This window comes from Oryza brachyantha, chromosome 6 (genome assembly GCF_000231095.2).
Source record: "Oryza brachyantha chromosome 6, ObraRS2, whole genome shotgun sequence".
In the NCBI taxonomy this organism is placed as follows: domain Eukaryota; kingdom Viridiplantae; phylum Streptophyta; class Magnoliopsida; order Poales; family Poaceae; genus Oryza; species Oryza brachyantha.
In genome coordinates this window covers 4,187,775-4,206,271 of record NC_023168.2, presented here as the reverse complement: position 1 = coordinate 4,206,271, position 18,497 = coordinate 4,187,775, and the positions used below count along the sequence as shown (strand labels likewise).

At 44.3% G+C, this 18,497-nt stretch overlaps 3 protein-coding genes across 5 annotated transcripts; 1 reads left to right on the top strand and 2 right to left on the bottom strand.

Moving 5' to 3' along the window:
• Positions 1 to 244: 244 nt before the first annotated feature.
• Positions 245 to 2,172, bottom strand: LOC102715765. Its single transcript, XM_040525234.1, has one exon. The coding sequence runs from the start codon at positions 2,057 to 2,059 to the stop codon at positions 830 to 832; it is 1,230 nt and encodes a 409-aa protein (XP_040381168.1). The 5' UTR covers positions 2,060 to 2,172; the 3' UTR covers positions 245 to 829.
• A 4,409-nt stretch (positions 2,173 to 6,581) lies between these two features.
• LOC102715487 (alternative NAD(P)H-ubiquinone oxidoreductase C1, chloroplastic/mitochondrial) lies at positions 6,582 to 13,701 on the top strand. 3 transcript variants are annotated; one of them, XM_040525124.1, is made up of 12 exons: positions 6,582 to 6,770; positions 7,076 to 7,266; positions 7,956 to 8,051; positions 8,271 to 8,337; positions 8,423 to 8,603; positions 9,162 to 9,255; positions 9,605 to 9,820; positions 9,947 to 10,339; positions 10,415 to 10,491; positions 10,636 to 10,739; positions 10,818 to 10,930; positions 12,481 to 13,701. In XM_040525124.1, exons 1-12 carry the CDS (start codon positions 6,692 to 6,694, stop codon positions 13,492 to 13,494), a joined length of 2,625 nt encoding a protein of 874 aa, XP_040381058.1. In that variant the 5' UTR covers positions 6,582 to 6,691; the 3' UTR covers positions 13,495 to 13,701. The 3 variants fall into 3 exon arrangements, with proteins under 3 accessions (XP_040381058.1, XP_040381056.1, XP_040381057.1); XM_040525122.1 differs by having other exon boundaries at positions 12,459 to 13,701; XM_040525123.1 differs by having other exon boundaries at positions 6,677 to 6,770; positions 8,426 to 8,603; positions 12,459 to 13,701.
• Positions 13,702 to 14,376: 675 nt separating this feature from the next.
• On the bottom strand, positions 14,377 to 15,722 carry LOC102717722 (2-hydroxyisoflavanone dehydratase-like). The gene has a single exon (XM_040525088.1). It carries the CDS (start codon positions 15,499 to 15,501, stop codon positions 14,521 to 14,523), a length of 981 nt encoding a protein of 326 aa, XP_040381022.1. The 5' UTR covers positions 15,502 to 15,722; the 3' UTR covers positions 14,377 to 14,520.
• Between the last annotated feature and the right edge of the window lie 2,775 nt (positions 15,723 to 18,497).

Below are 18,497 nucleotides of genomic sequence, written 5' to 3'. Positions count from 1 at the left end.
ATTAACTTAGGTACGTGTTCGGTTTTTTGCCACACTTATGACACGATTTCAACTTCAATATGTATGGCACACGAGCCAATGACACAATAAAATATAATAAATTTATCCCATATTAGCTAAGTGTGGCTATATTTTATTAGCCAAACCTGAGACAAGCTAGCTAAGATCCTGCGATAAATTTAGAAAAATTGAGTATGTTAACTTAAACAACCACATAATTTCGCCAGTGCACGGTGTACCCAGATGATCGCATTCCAAGGGCGACAAATATAATATAGTATTTAATAATGGAAAATAGTTAATTAGAAAACAAATTCCTTCTACCCGGAATCATCCTCTTCTGCAGAAGTTTCTGTAGCGTTTTTTTTTCTTTTCCTGGTGAATAGGCACACTGTATTCCAATAGTTTAAGCATTTGTGAGTGTTCACAATCTTACTTTAGAACAAATGTAAGATATGCTGGACCACGACAATGATCAACCGCACATTAGCTGATTAGCCAAGTAATTAACAATTTGTCATTTTATATAGCCTTCTACTCCATACTATGTATAGCCATATAAACTAATGTCTAGAAAAAAATCACATAAAGGATGTGTATGATAATACAGTCAAACTCGACAAAGAGATGGAAACCAACACCAAGAACAAAAATGTTCGGTACATTGTACATGGTTTCAAATAAGTTTCAGGAGAAAAAAAAAAGAAGAATGAAAATTATTTCCAAGATAAAAAAAAGAAGGGAGAAAAAAAATTGAAAATCCATCACCTCTTGTGCTCTGTTTGTATGAAACAGTGAGAACAACGAAGCTATCGCCATGGATTTTTCTTCACCCTTTGGCCCCCAGCTTCGCCATGCCATGGCCGTGGTACCACGAGCTTCCTCTGAGCCCTCTCGCCAGCCGCTGCAGCGGGCTCAGCCTGACGGACCCGAGGATGCCCTCCGCCGCCGCCGCGGCGTTCTTGTCGCCGGCGTGCTTCCTGGGCTTGCTAAAGGTGTCGGCTTTGCCGTTGGTTTTGCCCGTCGTCGTTGGGTGTGCGCTGGCCTTCTTCACCGGCGAGTCGGGCTGCTTCACCGGCGAGCTCTTGAAGATCGGGTCCTTGTTCACGACGCGGCCGTGTTCCGACGAGCTCCGGAACAGGAGGAAGTCGCTGAGCCGCCACTTCCTCCACCCGGCGCTCTTGGAGGCCGGACGGGTGGCGAAAGGATCGGCTTTCTTGGGCGGTGAGCCGTTGGCTTCTTTGCCGCCGAGCGGCGACGGCGACGGCGACGGCGCCTTGGTCGCCTCCAGAAGAGCGGCGGCGAACGGGTCGAAGTCCACGCCGGAGCCGACCCTGCTCCGTCGCCGGGGCGACCGCATGCCGCCTCTTGCCATCGGCGACCGCGGCGACGACGCGACGCTCCCGCCGTCGAGCAGCCCAGGCGGCGGCTTCAGCGGTCGGACCTTCCCCTTGTCGAAGAGCTCGTCGGCCGTCTTCGGCAGCGGCTTCAGCGGACGGATTTTGCCCTTCTCGAAGAGCTCGTCGGCCGTCGTCAGCTTCTCCTCCGGCGCGGCCTTGTCGACGACCGTGCCGAATTCGAAGTCCGTATCCCACGCCGCGCCGCTGCCGAGCCCGGCCTTGGGTGTCCCGGGCCTCTCCTCCCAATCAAACGGCACGGCCGAGGCGTTCGCGGAGTACGACGCCCGCGGCTGGAACCCCTCGTCATCGTCGTCGTCGTCCTCCTCCTCCTCGCCGCCATCGCGGCCACCGCTGTTCCCCTCGGCGAAGTGCGCGTATATGGCCGCGGCGCGCCTGGGGCTGGCCGGCGCGCTGCTGAAGTGCTGGAAGAGATCGAACGGGTTGGCGAGGGTGAGGCGCGGCGTCTCCGGCTGCTGCGCCATGAGGGCGTCGAACGGGTCCGGCGACGGCGGCGCCGTCAAGAACGGGCTTGCGGCCGTGGCCGTGGCGAGGCGCCCGCGCGGGCTGGACGGCGCCGTCGCGTACGGGCTCGCCGCCGCGCTGTCGAACCGGAAGTCGTACACCGGCGGCGGCGAGGCAGGGCGGGCCAGTACTTCCATCTGGGCGGCTCTGACTTGGCTTTGCCGGAGAGCTCGTGGTGACGAGGGGGTTTAAGAGTCGTGGAGATGGCGGGGAGGGAGGGAGGGAGGAAGCCGTGAGGAAGGAGGGAAATGAGATGGCAACAGGGAAGTGGGTCTCAAATTTGATTTTATACTTTCTCAAAAAATTTGGGAATAAGTCCATTTAAGATACCTCAACTTATCGCATAGTCTATTTTTCGTTCATGGACCGTAAAACCAGATACAACTGGTCCCTGAATTATTAAAACCGGTGCAAAATAGGTCCCTCGATGGTTTTGAAGACGTTTTTGACTGACTTGGCGCCAATATGGCTAGTTTGACTAGCTCTCCATCTCATGTCGCATTGACATGACATTTATGTGAAAATTATATATCAAAAATACAGTGAGCCCACCTATCAGCTGAGAGGGGAGAAGGAATAACATGTGGGGCCCACGTGGGCCCCACTATATTTATTTCTTTTGGGTAGCTAACTGTGGGCATACGTGGGCCTGTCATTTTTAAATCATTTTTTGTATGTAGCTGACAGCTGGGTCCACTGCTTTTTTGATATATAATTGCCACGTAAATTTAGTCAAACTAGCCATATAGGCGCCAAGTCAGCCAAAACCGCCTTCAAAACCGCCGAGGGACCTCTTCTGCCCAGTTTTGATAGTTCAGGGACTGATTGTATCCGGTTTTGTGATCCAAGAACAAAAAGTAGACTGGATGATAAGTTGAGGGACCTCAAGTGGACTTATTCCAAAAAAATGAAAATATTATTTATACAAAGTGTACAATTTCAATAAAACATAAAGAAAAGGCCCTACCTTCAACGCTTGAAATATGTACTCATATAGTCAGATTTCTAGCTGAAATTAAAAGTGTTGTTTCAAGTTTTCAACCAAATTCATATGAAGAGTTTAACATTTTTTTATAATGATCTTTGTTAATACTAGAAATGATTTGGTTATTCCTTTTTCTCATCCAAAAGACCATTTCACTCTCATCTTTTTTTTTTCTTTTGCTTATGTGTATATGCCAAAATTTAAATTTTAATCTTAAGGTTGGAATTGATTTTGATATTTTTTTCATCGTTGTTTATTTTCCAAATTTTGTTTTTAGATCACTAAGATCATGTATGTAGAAGTTTTATTTATAAATTATTTTTTATTAGCAAACATGTCGTTTGACTTTTTGCATAAAAGTGACAAACAATCACTCCATATCTATTTATACTCCAATTCAATTAATTGTTATAGATCAAGTTTATAAGAGAGATGTCAACCGTTGTCGGATATGAAAATCTATTTATCCATTTCATCTGTTATATTTATCAACTGGAATGGAAGCAGAGACCTAATTAACTAAAGTAGTGCATGTCTCTTGTGTTTGCCAGGGCTCTAAGGAGAAGGTAAATGAAAGTTTTTGGTGATAGTGATATGTTAGTATGATACTCTGACCTATAAACAATGCTTCAGACAGCGTGGTTTTCATGGACTAATTCTCTCCCTTTTATAATGGCTTGATTGGTGATGAGTGATGACACGCATTGGAAATAAACTAAAAATTAGCAAGGAAACACATTGCCACTTTATCATCAAAGGGAACTCGTGCTCTACTGATTTGCATGCTCTTAGTGGTCTCAATGCCATGCCTACTTGATTGCACAGATGTTTTATTATGCTTGAAGCACACTGGAGGCACCTTTACTTTGAGAAAAATCAATGGCTGAATTATTATACAGGTGCTTAAAAGTATCAGAGATTCAGAAGAGTTTCTCTGTGATCAATAACCAGTATATTTTCAAGTGGATTTATTTATCTCTAGCAAAGAGCTGGTCATTTTGGACTTCATTGACATTAACCACATGACAAGTTGGACATCCTTTTTATGCGGGTGAAATAGTAGTAGAGATGTCGCTGTACCATTGAAACGGTAAATAGGTCAGCTCTTCGCCTATCCTCTCGGGTCAACTGGAAAGTTTCTGAATTCTGACAAATTTAATCTCATACGCGAACATCACAGAATTCAGTGAACAGCATCGATTCATTGACATGTAAAGATTGAAAGGTTCAGGGTTTGAAGACTGAGAAGTCCTTGAGCTGCTTGTGCTAAATAAAAATGTCCAAGCTGCCTTGTGTCGTAATTTCCAGTATTTCTGTCATCTTATGATGATGTACGTTTGTTTTATAATATAAAATGTTTTACCTTTTACATGCTTTGATCATTTGTCTTATTCAAAAATTATGGAAATATCATTTTTTTGGCTTGCGACTTACTTTATTATTAAAAGAACTTTAAACACGGCTTATTATTTTTTATATTTATACTAAATTTTTAAATAATATGAATAGTCAAACATTGCAAAAAAAGTTAAAGATCTTATATTATAATTACATTATAAAACAGAGGTATCGAGAGTCGCACAAAGAGCATGTGATAGAAGGCATCTGGAAAATCTTATTTAAGTTTGTGCTTTTAAAAAAGCAATTATTTGTATTCCAGTGAACTTCTTGGAAGCCTTTTTGCTTGTTTAGACTGAACTCTGAATATGCTACATGCCAAATATTAGTGTCAATTACATGCTGATCAATGTGATCTTAGGATGAAAAGAAAACAAAGAAGTATGCGTGTTGACTAAACACTTGGAACGTTCTTATGAATTATGCCCTTATGCAGCACCATGTAGCTGACGAAGGAAGACTACCCCTTCAACTGAATTTTGTTTCCCTGGTTTGCAGCATCTACTGAATAAACCGCAACTCTTCTCTGATTTTTTTTTCTCATTTCCTTCTTAATTGATCAGCAGACCTTTTCTTTCACAACAAAAAAGAACTCTTTCTGAATTGTTCGAGATAATTTTTCAGCTGGTGGTGAGCAATACGGAAACGAACTCGTCAAGATCATGTCCTGTCTCTTCTCCATTTCTCAGGCTAGCAAGAAATCCGTAGCTACGAATCCTCATCTACAGGTGCCTGCTCCCAATTCTGCCCTGAAAAAGGGAAAATCGAATCCAATTGCTGCAGAATTAATAAATTCGCCGGCGCCGTGTCTCGCCTTTGCTTCGATTGCTTCCCTCCTGCACGTAGCAAGCAAGCTGATCCTGATTTCGCTCGAGTCGGCAGCGAAAGTTCTTGCGCCTAACTGAAACCAACCATGAAATAAATAAATAAAAAAACTGAAACCAACCAACCCCCTTCGCGTAGACGCGTAGTGCGTGTCGTTGTGCGTACAACCGTAGCGTGTGAAACGGCGTTCTTTTTTTTCAGCTCGAAGACATACCAATTGTTTGACGTGTCGTTGTCTCGCTCTTAACTTATGCTCCTGCATTGACAGGTCTATTTTTGACTCGAAAGAACTCGCTCTCGATAAACACTAAAATATTTAGGTTGTGTTACATTTTTAGTTTTTTTCTCATATTTTTGTTGGTTTTTTACGTGCACTTCCCAAACTATTCAACCGGTATGATACATTGTTTTAAAATATTCTTGTATAAAAATTTGTCATCTCATATTATATATTATATTTTAACTTATAGTGGTTAATTTTATCCTTTATATTACTTAAATAGCTATTACAAAACTCAAAAAATCTTTTCGTCCTCTATTTCCCAACTAGAGAAAAAAAACAGCCTTAGTTGTGGACTTGTGAAGAGCATAAAATATTTATCATCAGTTTTTGTTGATGTTTGACATGTCAAGAAATCAACGACAACTGCACATGCACACATACAAATATGTATTTGTATTTGCACTAAAAGTGATGTAGACATAATATATACTACTCCCTCCAATTCCATAATTCTTATCATTTTAGATAAGAATATGGTCAAACTTTTAAAACTCTAACTATTAATAATTTCTAAAATATATGGTTTAAAATTACTAGAGCAACATGTATAGATGAGTGATAAAGTATACTTTAATAAAAGTAATAAGTACTTATTATTTATTGTATAAGTTTTAATAGAAAACTGTGGATAAAGCTATATTTAGAAGAACATGTTATTATATCCAAAATGATAAGAATTATTAAACTATATAGAGTACTTTATTAATTTTAAAATATTTGTTCACATAAAATGCAGAACTTCTGCAACTACTTAGTATTGTATATAAGCGAAACGACATATTATTTATCAACTACTTAGCGTTATAAAGAAATGTTCAAAACTAAAATACGATGAAAAAATGCTAACAAAACTAAATTTAAATTTAAATTATCGTTTATGCTTTTAACCGGAAAGATAAACATTGTAGACTTGTAGTCGGGCCTCTGCTCCAAATTTCCATTTTTCATGTTCTGAACCCAAGTACTCCTCGATTGGGCCCAAAAGGGCCGAAACAAAGACAAACGGTCCTCAAAGCCAAGCCCACCACGTCCCCTGCTGCTGGGCCACACCAAGCACAAGCCCATCAAGGCCCAATCGTAACAACGTGAAGCCCATTAAAAGCATCACAGCTAAGCTATCAATCTGGACTAGAGAGGAGGAGACGGCTCCGCTCGCTGTCTTCCCGGAGACGCCTCCTCTCGCTTCTCTTCCTCCCTCTCCCCCCCTATCGTCGGGAGCTGCGACGGGAGGCGCGCCACGTCTCGCCCGCTCCGCTCCGCGCCCTCCTCCCCCCGCCGATGAGCTTCCGCGCGGCGCCGTGGGGCCGCCCGTCGCTCCCCGGCGGCCGGCACCCGGCGCGGCCTCACGGTCCATTCGGTGAGATTCACTAGTTTTTTTTTTTAGCTTGCATCAACTTTTCTCTACCTTTAAGCTGCTGTGGACTGCGGAGGGTGGTGCTGCTAAATTAGGGTTTAGGCTCGATGCTTCGAAGCTCACAGTAGAAGGTATACCAATGGTCTAGCATTTTTAGTTAGAACAAAATTTCAAAATATTGGGTTTCGATGTTTCTGAACTATTTTTTTTTCTGAACTACTCGCAAGCAGTTTCTCAAATATGAATTTGAGGTCTAGAGTAGTGTAGAACTGTAGATTTTCTCTTATGGTGCACTCCTTTCCTGACAGGGGGTATGAATGCATGGAGGAATTCAATCCTTAAGAATTCATGGAGGTTTGGTGGTACACCAATCAACTTTGGACTACCGTCTGCACTATTCAGATGCATGGCTTCAAGTACCTCAGGAGGTGGTACTTTTTCACGGCCTACATCAACTGATGAAGGGCCAATGCCAATATATTCTTGGCCAGATAAGCAGGTGATTTTTTTCTCTGTATTCGCCAGTATTTAAACCCCTTGTTATTTGGTAGTTTACCTTTTCATTTCCTTTGCAAGTTGGTATTGTTTCCGAATACCATGATGAAGCATAGTTCAGTACTTGGAAATCCCAATGGAACGTACTTTGGTATACTTGATTCAGAGCTTCTGACATACGTTCAAATATATGTGCGTAAAATAACAGCAAATCAACTGGCTTATACAGGTGGTGTCCTAGCAATAGATGTCTGATTGCAGTGTATGTGTTGAGTTAAAGTCTTTTCACATCTTTGTTCTGTCCACGCAGGCTAGGTTCTGAGGAAAAATGTTTGAGAGAAAAAATAGATTTGCAATGTGCTTATGATATAGTCCCTCCAGCTTGATAATTCCAGTCGTTTTGCACAATGACACGGTCTTCAAAATCTATCTTTGACTATGATTTCTACTAAATTATATACAATAAATAAATAAATGCTTACTTGTATTAAAACACTTTTTAAGACTCATGTATACACGTTTTCCTAGTGTTCTCAAACTAAGTATTTTAAAAGATAAAATCTAACAAAGTTTTAAAACTTTGACCACACTCTTGTCCAAAGCGATAGGAATTATGAAGCTATAAAACTAGAGGGAGTAACCACAATGTTTGTATAATTGTATTGCTGAGTATGCACTCTTCCTTATTTTCAGCGACCACGAGTGTGCATCTTGGGTGGTGGATTTGGTGGCCTATACACTGCTCTAAGATTAGAATCTCTTGTATGGCCCAACGATAAGAAGCCTCAGGTAAAATGATCGTGCTCTTATACTAGAAAAGTTCATTTAGTTTTGCAGAGTGTTATACCATTTTTATATACTTCCACCATTTAAATAAAAGCAGCAGGAGTATCCTGATACATAAAGGTCATAATGGTGTTTAAAGTTTGACAATTTTATCGGTGAATCCTGTGCACTTGTTAAACAATTGATGTAATATTTTACTAAGGAAATTAAAGTATCTTTCAGGTTATGCTGGTTGATCAATCTGACAGATTTGTATTTAAGCCCATGCTGTATGAGCTCTTGTCAGGAGGTACTGCAATTTCAAGTGTAAAAATTGATTGATTTTATTATATGGTTTCATGTTTTTAAATATGAGACTTTGATTTGGTCACTAGAAGTGGATGTTTGGGAGATAGCTCCATCATTTATGGAGTTGCTGAAGAACACCAGTGTTCAATTTGTGAAGGATAGTGTAAAGCTTCTGCGCCCTTCTGATCACTTCAGAAGAGAGTCCGGAGGGTCATGCACTGGTGGAGTTGTTCATCTGGAAAGTGGCACTGTTGTTGAATATGATTGGTATGAATGATAACTTGCTACAGAATTGCAACGAATGTCATGTTTTTTTTGTATAAACAAACAAATCTAAGAAACTCTGTTCTCTCACAATATAATTGAATTTCCTTCATGTAATTCTTTGTGTTTTTTTATACATGTGGGAAGGTTGTTATATGCTGGTACAAAGTTTTGAAATTTGCAGGTGTCATTTAGTGCCTTGTTAACATGCTCATCAGTCTCACAAGTGGCAACACAATAGCGTATATATATTTTTATAGAGATATCTCTTCCTATAGTACCGAATGATCAAGCGGCATTCTTCCTTCCACTGTGCCACCCCTAAATTATGATGCTTTCCTGTTTGTCATATAGTGATGGAGCCTATGAATGACTTCTGTCTATCTTCTGTATTAGGAAACTTTATGGCCGTATAATACCACTAAGACTATACAACTTTGTTGTTTAGCTTGTAAAAATGTACAAGATCTTTTCAGGATATCTTGCATTTGAAATTTTATGGGATCTGTAGAAGTTTTGAGTGATCTAACTGATGACATATCTTTTGGAATGGGCAGCCAGGCTCGTTCTAGCTTTAGGGGCTGAAGCTAAAATTGATGTTGTCCCTGGATCTGCTGAATATGCAATTCCTTTCACGACTTTGGATGATGCTTTGGTAATAATCATTCACCATGTGAAATTGCTTAACCTTTTATTTTAGTCATCTGCAATGTGGAATACTGATTGTAGGGTATACTACAATTCACTAGTGAAAGCATGAAGTTGTGACTTTCCATATGATTCAATGATGTTATGTTTATGCGTTATGGAAATTATTTATCTAAGTGATCATATTTCTAAAAACTAATGTTATGTTGCCTATGTTGAACCATTAATTCGTTAATAGCATCGCTTATTTATTATAGCTGATTTAGATGAGTAGTTAATTTAGGATTGTTGAACTGGACAATGGTCATCCATATCGAGAATCCTAATGTTGTTGTACTGTCCTGTTTAATTTTCAGAAAGTTGAAAGCCAGCTGAAAATGTTAGAAAGGAGAAGGTTTGGTAGGAGTATCCCTGATATTCAGGTGGCCATTGTGGGATTGGGTTATTCTGGTGTAGAGTTAGCTGCTACTATCTCTGAGAGATTAAAGAACACGGGGACTGTTCAAGCCATTAATGTTCAGACAACTATCTGTCCCAGTGCACCACCAGGAAATCGGGATGCTGCTCTGAAGGTGAGAAACTAAAAATTCTATGCATCATGTGCAGTTGTGATGAACGATGTCAGTTGGGCAGTCTATATTCTGAGGTGACATCGAACTAATGTGAAATAAAAAATGGTTTGATGAGTTCCTCACCAGGTCCTTGAATCTCGAAATATTCAACTTTTCTTGGGATATTTCGTGAAATGCATCAGAGAAGCTTCTGCATCTGAGGACTCAGTTACCACGGATACAGATGCAAAAGAAGTTAATGGTGACCATAAGAAACTACTGTTGGAACTTCAACCTGCTCAAAGGGGCCTCCAGAGCCAGGTTCTGGAGGCTGATATGGTATTATGGACAGTGGGTTCAACCTCTCAGATTCCTCGGTTACAGCCTCCGGATGCTCCCTATGTTATTCCTTTAAATGGTCGAGGTCAGGTAGAGACCGAGGAAACCCTTCAAGTAAAAGGCCATCCTCGAACTTTTGCAATCGGTGATTCAGCAGCTCTAAGAGACCCATCAGGCAAACTTCTCCCAGCCACTGCACAGGTAAGGCATCTTACTGGACTATAGGCAGATGTTGAGTTGGTAGTATCTTAAGCAATGGTTACCCTTATCTTGCAGGTTGCTTTTCAACAAGCAGATTTTGCTGGATGGAATCTCTGGGCAGCAATCAATGACCGACCTCTTCTTCCATTCAGGTTTAAATCTAACTGCACTCTCTATATTGACTTGTTCAAGATGTACTATGGGTTTTTATTTCGTTTTCAATGCTAATGTTCCGTCATGTTTGTAGGAATAGTTGAACTGCATAGAAGAGCTGAATATGCTGTGTAATTTTTCAGGTTTCAGAATCTTGGTGAGATGATGACACTTGGTAGAAGTGACGCTGCCATAACAGCAAGCTTCATTGAGGGTCTAACCTTGGAAGGACCTATAGGGCATGCTGGTATAGATCCTCACCGGCGTGTTCTTTCTTTTTTTACATAATTTAGTTTTAAGAATAACACTCAACTTGGTAATGCAGCTAGGAAGATTGTATATTGCCTTAGGATGCCCACGGATGAACATCGGGTGAAAGTTGGAATCAGTTGGTTAACAAAGACCGCTGTCGATTCACTTGCCTCCCTGCAAAACGCAGTAAGTAACATGCTAACAAGCCCATGACAAACATTGTCTATGTATGGGAACTGGGAAAGTACCAACCCGAGTCAAATGATCTGGACAACATCTTGAGACGGAACTGTGTACGAATTTGATGGTCTTATAAAATAGTTGTTTTTTTACCATACTTTGCATTGACTTACGCTCCTTCAGTTGCGTGTATTTATATTTCTTGGTAGTCCATGGATTTCCATGGGGTGGTCATGTGTATGGTTCGAGGGACAGGGATGGGTGGAGTGGGATGGGATGGAACTAACCTATTTTTTTTCAGGACAATTGGTTTGAGGATTGGTGGGTTGGTCTGAAGAGGTAAATATTCCCCTTAGATTTGGGACACGGTAATTAGACGGAGCTAACGCGATATTGTGCTCTGTTCGTCCCATTGCACCCACTCCCTTTTACCAAACAAAAACTTAGTATCAACCTATTTCACCGATCAACCTAACAAATAAATGGAATCATCCCATCCCCAAAATTAGAGATGTTTCCATCCTATCCCACTCCATCTTCAACCAAAGTACCAAACACATGCTTAACGGGTACCATAAGACATTTGATCCTCTGGAGGAGAAATTTAGATGTTTTTTACTGGAATTGGATTGGTTCTTGTAAGTATCATGTAAAATCTGTGGCCGTTCCAACCTGCCTCAGATAATTTGGTGGTGTGGCTGAAACTCCCCCCAAAACCCCGACCACAAGGCAACCTGACGACCTTCCATTTTCGCTCTGCTGGCTGTGGGCTTGTAGTCAGTCACCTAAACTAATGATGCCAAACCCAAGTTCAACCACCGTAGTATGTATCAGTTAACCAATCAACTTAGAGTCAAAACACTGGCCAGGATTCACAGTCACCAACATCCTGTCAAAAAAAAAAAAACCTGCAAAAAAAAAAAAGTTTCCAACGATAGCGGCAGCTAGTCACCAACATATGCACCTCTCCAATTTCTCCGGTGAATGTCACTGCATATACGTATCATTCCCAGAGTTGCGAAATTCCCAGTCCAAGGCCTTGTTTAGTTGCTAAAATTTTTTGACAAAAGGGTCACGTCGAATATTTGACCGGACGTCGGAAGGAATTTTCAGACACTAATGAAAAAATGAATTTCACAGCCTGTCTGAAAATCGTGAGACGAATCTTTTAAGCTTAATTAATCCGTCATTAACGCATATTGGTTACTGTAACACTTATAGCTAATCACACACTAATTAGACTTAAAAGATTCATCTCATGATTTTCTCCATAACCGTGCAATTAGTTTTTATTTTCATCTATGTTTAATGCTTTATTTAAGTTTCCAATGATTCTCAGATGTTTTTGGGGAAAGTTATTGAAACTAAACTAGGCCTAAACACAAAAAATAAAAATGCAATCTTTTATCACTAGTTTTGAGCTGGCGATCACCTCATCATCGATCACCAAATGGTGAGAAAATAAAGTTGAGAAAGCGGCGTTGCCAGTAGTCAACTTTCTCACCAACCACGCTGCACATTTTTTTTTTTTAAGTCTCCAGCTCCGTTTGCTGTAGGTGGCCAACTCATTTCCTCCCGATCCCGCCACCACCAACCGCTCGCCGCGCGCCATGGATCCCGACACCGAGGTCGCCTTCGACTTCCAACCCTACCTCTGCCAGTACAAGAGCGGCCGCATCTTCCGCCCCGGCGGCGAGGCCACGGTGCCCGCCGGCGCCGACCCCGTCACCGGCGTCGTCTCCCGGGACATCCACGCCGGCGACGCCAGGGCGCGCGTGTACCTCCCGCCCGGCGCCGCCGTGTCGACCGAGAAGCTGCCGGTTGTTGTGTACTTCCATGGTGGCGGGTTCGTCACCGGCTCGCCCGCCAGGCCTGGCACCCACGCCTACCTCAACGACCTCGTGGCTCGGTCCGGCGCGATTGGGGTGTCCGTGTACTACCGCCTCGCGCCGGAGAACCCGCTCCCGGCGGCGTACGAGGACGCGTGGGCGGCTGTGCGGTGGGCGGCCACCCGCGGGGACGGCGCCGACCCGTGGCTGCTCGACCACGCCGATCTGTCCCGCTTCTTCCTCGTCGGGTGCAGCGCCGGCGCCAACATCGCCCACAACATGGCCGTCCGCTGCGGCGCCGCCGACGGCGCGCTCCCGGACGGCGTGACCCTCCGCGGCCTCGTGGTGGTCCACCCCTACTTCACCGGCAAGGAGGCCGTGGGCGCCGAGACGGCGTTCGGCCCCGAGGTCCGCGAGTTCTTCGACCGGACATGGCGCTTCGTGTTCCCGGAGACGTCCGGGCTGGACGACCCGCGCGTGAACCCGTTCGTCGACGACGCGGCGCGCGCCGCCGCCGCCGCGATCCCGTGCGGGCGCGTGCTGGTGTGCGTGGCCGAGAAGGACTTCTTCCTCAAGGAGCGGGGGCTGTGGTACCACCGGGAGCTCAAGGCGAGCGGCTATGGCGGCGAGCTGGAGCTGTTCGAGTCCAAGGGCGTCGACCACGCGTTCCACTTCGCCATGCTCGACTCCGACCAGGCCGTCGAGCTGCAGGAGATCAACGTTGCATTCATCAAGAAATGAAGCTCGCCGCCGGCGGAGACTCAGATTTGAAGACGGTTTAGTCTAAATAAGATTGGGAAATTTCTCACACCCACTCTCTCTCTCTCTTAATTCTTCACATACTGTTGTGGTGCTTCGACCATTACTTGGCACAAAATGATTTGTAATACTACTGCCTGTGGAACTTACTAATTTCATTCGAAATATGATGATTTGCCATTGTACTCACTTCTCTGGTTTGATAGGGCTCCAACACCTCTAAAAATGAAGTCTTGAATAAAATTGTCCGCCTTTTCTGTAGGTTTAGACTTTTAGTCGTAATTGATCGGTACATGCAACTTAACGACTTAGCGAACACAACTTTATCTACTTAGTTTAATTTTTTGTAATCACTTCAGCTTGTTGCACCGTTGTTCTGTATAAAGCCGAAACCGTTTGGTTAGGCTTGGCACTATAAATGAAGATGGAGCCGCACCGACCCTTAAATACCTTATTCCCCCCCCCCCCCCCCCCCCCCCCCCCCCCAATTCAATGCTGATATAAATAGGGAAAAGGGGAGAACAAGGTGCGGTAAAATTCTTGATACAATGCTGATATAAATAGGGAAAAGGGGAGAACAAGGTGTGGTAAAATTCTTGATACGGCCAAGAAGTTACTGTGAACAGTATGAAAGATGATCAAAGTTTCCTCAATGGTGTGGGAAACAATCAATTCTCCCAGATGAATTGGGGCAAATAATCATTCCTAAACTTCAATTCCTGCTAATTATGAGATGTGCTACTATGAATTTGATGGGATCTGAACTGTTCTTATAGAAAAATCCTATAAATTTCGTATGCTCTAAAGGAACCCGAGTTGTGAATTTGTGATATGAGATAGGTTTGTACGATTATTGCTTGATTATAAAATTCTCAACTGGCACAAATAAATGCCTGATGAATTAACGAGGAACAAGTTACAGAAAGCTTTCGAGCTCAACAATGGCGAATTCGCAGCCGCCAAAATTATTGCATCATGGGAAGCCTTCAGCTGAAGGTGTTGTGTTGCTCACTTGCGGAGGAAGCTGAGGATGCGCGCCTGCATCTCGCGCGCTTTCTCGCCGTGCGGGTCCATGCAGAAGAAGACGTGGCCCTCGCCCATGGACTCGAGGAGGTCCACCTCGCCGGCGTAGCCGCTGGCCTTGAGCTTCTCGTAGTACCAGACGCCCCTGTCGCGGAGCGAGTCCTTCTCGGCGACGCAGACCAGCACGCGCTCGGCGGCGACGCGGGCGGCGCTGCCGGCGGCGGCGTCGGAGAAGGGGTTGGAGAGCGGGTCGTCCAGCCCCGGCGAGCCCGGGTAGATGAACCGCCAGAACTCGTCGGCCTTGGCCTTCTCCGCCTTCCCCGTCGTCCCCTCCGCGGCGATGTCCGCCGCGCCGCTGAAGTAGGGGTGCACGACGAGCAGGCCCCTGATGCCGAGCCCGAGGCCGGCGTGCTCGCCGGCGCGCGCGGCCACGTAGTGCGCGATGTTGCCCCCGGCGCTGCCTCCCGCCACGAACACGCGGGAGAAGTCGCCGTGCTCGAGCAGCCACGGCTCCGCGCCGGCGCCTCCCGCCGTGGCGTGCGACGCCACCCACCTGAGCCCCTCCCACGCGTCGTCGTACGCGGCCGGGAGCGGGTGCTCCGGCGCGAGGCGGTACTCCAGCGCGACGGCCAGGACACCTGCCTCGGCGGCGAGGCCGTTGAGGTAGTGGTGCGTGAACGGGTCAGCGGCGGATCCGACGACGTAGGCGCCGCCGTGGTAGTACACAACGACGGGGAGCTTACCCTGGCGGGCGCCGGGAGGGAGGAAGAGGCGCGCCCAGAGGCCGACGGCCGGGTCGATGACGACGTCCTTGGAGATAACGCCGGTGGCCGGGTCGGTGCCGGCCGGGAGCGGGTCGACGTTCATGAACCGCTCGACGCGGCCGCTCTTGTAGCGGCGGATGATGGGGAAGAACTCGAACTCCAGCTCCGCGTCCGCGTCCGCGCCGGCCGCCGCCGCCGCCATTGGCGCCGCCTCCCCCGGCGCTCTCCGGTCACCTCGTTTCTTGGCGTTGGCTCGACGCGAATTAAGCTTCCCCGGCGTCGTGTATATTGCAACGGGAGAGAAGAAAATATGTAAAGGTGTCACTCTAAAGAAGTCCACGATTCTGTAGCGAAATTATTTGGTTTCGCGGATAAAAAATAGCGAATTGGTTGAGAGAAAATTAATTATTCCTTGGTGTAGTGGCGATGCGTGTTGCGTTCCGTTGCGTTCGTGTTTGGTGGGTGGACCGTGACGCTCGGCGATGATTGACTTCACGTCACGCCCACCGACGAATCTACTCCTTCTAAAACCATAGAACCGATACTAATTAAAAATATTAAGTACTACCTCCGTTCTATGATAAATTTATTTTTCGTTTTTTCGTATCCAACGTTTGACCATTCGTTTTATTTAAAAATTTTTTATAATTAATATTTTTATTGTTACTAAATAATAAAATATAAATAGTATTTTATACATGACTATTTTTTTTAAAGTTTTTATATAAATTTTTCAAATAAGACGAATGGTCAAACGTTAGACACAGAAAAACAAAAAATAAGATTAGTCCAGGACGAAGGTAGTATAGACTAATAATAAAACTCACATCATACTCTCGACTACGAAATGAATCTACTAAGCCTAATTAGTCCATAATTAACGAATGTGATGGTACAGTAAAAATTTGCTAATTGTGGATTAATTAGGCTTAAAAATTATCTAATGAAATAGCCTTTATTTATGAAATTATTTTTGTTATCACTCTATATTTAATACTCCTAATTAATGTTTAAATATCCGATGTGACAAGAGACTTAAAAAAAGTCGCTGGATCCAAACAACCCCTAAGGTTGTGTTTAGGTACTAAAAATGTTTGGGTGAGATATCACATCGACGTGTACGGCCATATATTTAAAGTATTAAATACAGTCTAATTACAAAACAAATATTAGATTTCATCTGGAAACCGCAATACGAATATTTTGAGTCAAATTAATATATCATTAGTACATGTTGGCTAATGTAGTCATATACTAATTAGACTTAAAAGATTCGTCTTACGATTTTACTAATAATTGTGTAATTAGTTTTAATGTCTATGCATATTTAATATATTATTTTAGTGTCTATAAATTCGATGTGATATTTTTGGAAAAGGTTTTTGGAAGCAGCGCCGTGGGTGAAGGCAAAAGAATAGTTGCCATGGACATTAACGTAACCAAACCCATAGTGGCCTTTTTTTTGTTGGAGTGCGATAATGATAATGATAACAGAAGGTTTTATTTGGATAAAATTTATATAGATTAAATATTTTTTCATTGAAATTCAATAAGAGATGATGTTTACGTAAACGCAACAAACTGTCTAGTTACCGTGGTGATACCATGATAAAAATATTCCAACAACACATTTTTAATCTTTCCTTTGATTCAACAGGGTGGTTTTTACATCAAACCACATGGTTTAAACCTATGGTACGACAAAACTGATCTTATCATGGATTTTAAATTCAAATTTTTGGAGTTTGAATTCAAAACAGTCCCTATAATTCAAAAAACATTATTACAGCGCTACTGCTAAGCGACAGCATCTGCTCGGCAAATAGTTTGGTGAACGTCAGTGATGAATGCCAATTTTGCCGTGATGGAAGTGAGAAATTAGATATTATGCCACCCTAAAAGTGACGTCCGCTAAAATGCCGGTATGTTTGATATATTTAAAATACTACTCGCAGGTCGAGGCAACATTTATTTTGCTATTTTCGTAATTTCGACCGATTTTGCTGCCTTTCTCTACCTGGTCGGACGAAAATACCTTCTCCTTCCTCTTCTCCAGCATGCCAAGGCGACGGCGGCAATAGCTCTATCGGTGGTGGTGGTGTGTGTGAGTGGGGGGGGGGGGGGGGGGCCCGCGCGGCAGCGCTCGCTCGCTCGCTCGCCTGTGCTGTGTGGCTAGATCTGCGACGCGCGCGGCGGTGTACGGTGGCCGTGGTGGTGATCTGCCTGCGCGCGGGGGGCACGGTGGCCGGCTGATGCTGCGGTAATCTCGAGGCAAGCGACGACGCGGGGGTCGATGGCACCCCGGGGATGCTTCCGGAGGGGGGCTCCGGCGCCGGTCGTGCTGAGGCTGATGCTGCTGCTGCTGATCGCCGCGGCGGCATTGCCCCGGCGGGCGCTCGCGGCCACCGCCGCCGCCGATGGTAAGTGCGCGCGCGCGTGCTATAGCTTTGGCTACTTTTGTAGTACATGTTGCACTGGCTTTGGTTGGGGGCCGTTCGTTCGCACCGTCTGTGCAGGGATGATTCAAGTTACTGTTCGGGATGAACGAGGGGACTTGTCGGTGGATCGAGGCGGGGTAATGGGGGATTGATTTTGATGCAGTGCTGTACTCTGCTCTGGGGATTGATTCAGACCTGGTCTAGTTGGCAAAAATTTTTGCTAAAGGGGTCATGTTGCACGTTTAACTGGACGTCGGAAGTGATTTTTAGACACGAATAGAAAAATAAATTTTAGATTCCGACCGGAAACCGCGAGACATATCTTTTGAGTATAATTAATCCATCATTAGCACATGTTGGTTACGTTGGCACTTATAGCTAATCATATCCTAATTAGACTCAAAAGATTCGTTTTACAATTTTTCCCATAACTATATAATTAGTTTTAGTTCATGTATATTTAATGCTTTATTTAGGTGCCTAAAGATTCGATGTTAACTAAACAAGCGTCAATCTGGTTGTGCGGATTGACAGCAGACATCTCCCGTACTTGTGGAGAGTTGATGAGGCAGTTGAGTTTTTGTTGGTCTGAGGTGAGGTACCCCTTCCCCTTTCCTTTTAAGTTGGTGTGTACAATCTCCCTCGTTACATATTGGTGGGCCTCACAGCACTAGAGAGATTGTGGGCCCAGCTCTGATACCACTGATACCACTTGTTGGAGTTGGTCGTCACACATTGGTGGGCCTCACAGCACTAGAGA

Bases quoted from the DNA above. Each gene is read 5' to 3' on its own strand.
- LOC102715765 (XM_040525234.1), bottom strand. From the start codon at position 2,059: ATGGAAGTACTGGCCCGCCCTGCCTCGCCGCCGCCGGTGTACGACTTC.
- LOC102715487 (XM_040525122.1), top strand. From the start codon at position 6,692: ATGAGCTTCCGCGCGGCGCCGTGGGGCCGCCCGTCGCTCCCCGGCGGC. The intron at 10,740-10,817 runs GTATAGATCCTC...TTGGTAATGCAG, and splicing joins AGGACCTATAGGGCATGCTG to CTAGGAAGATTGTATATTGC. The intron at 10,931-12,458 runs GTAAGTAACATG...TTTTTTTTTAAG, and splicing joins TTGCCTCCCTGCAAAACGCA to TCTCCAGCTCCGTTTGCTGT.
- LOC102717722 (XM_040525088.1), bottom strand. From the start codon at position 15,501: ATGGCGGCGGCGGCGGCCGGCGCGGACGCGGACGCGGAGCTGGAGTTC.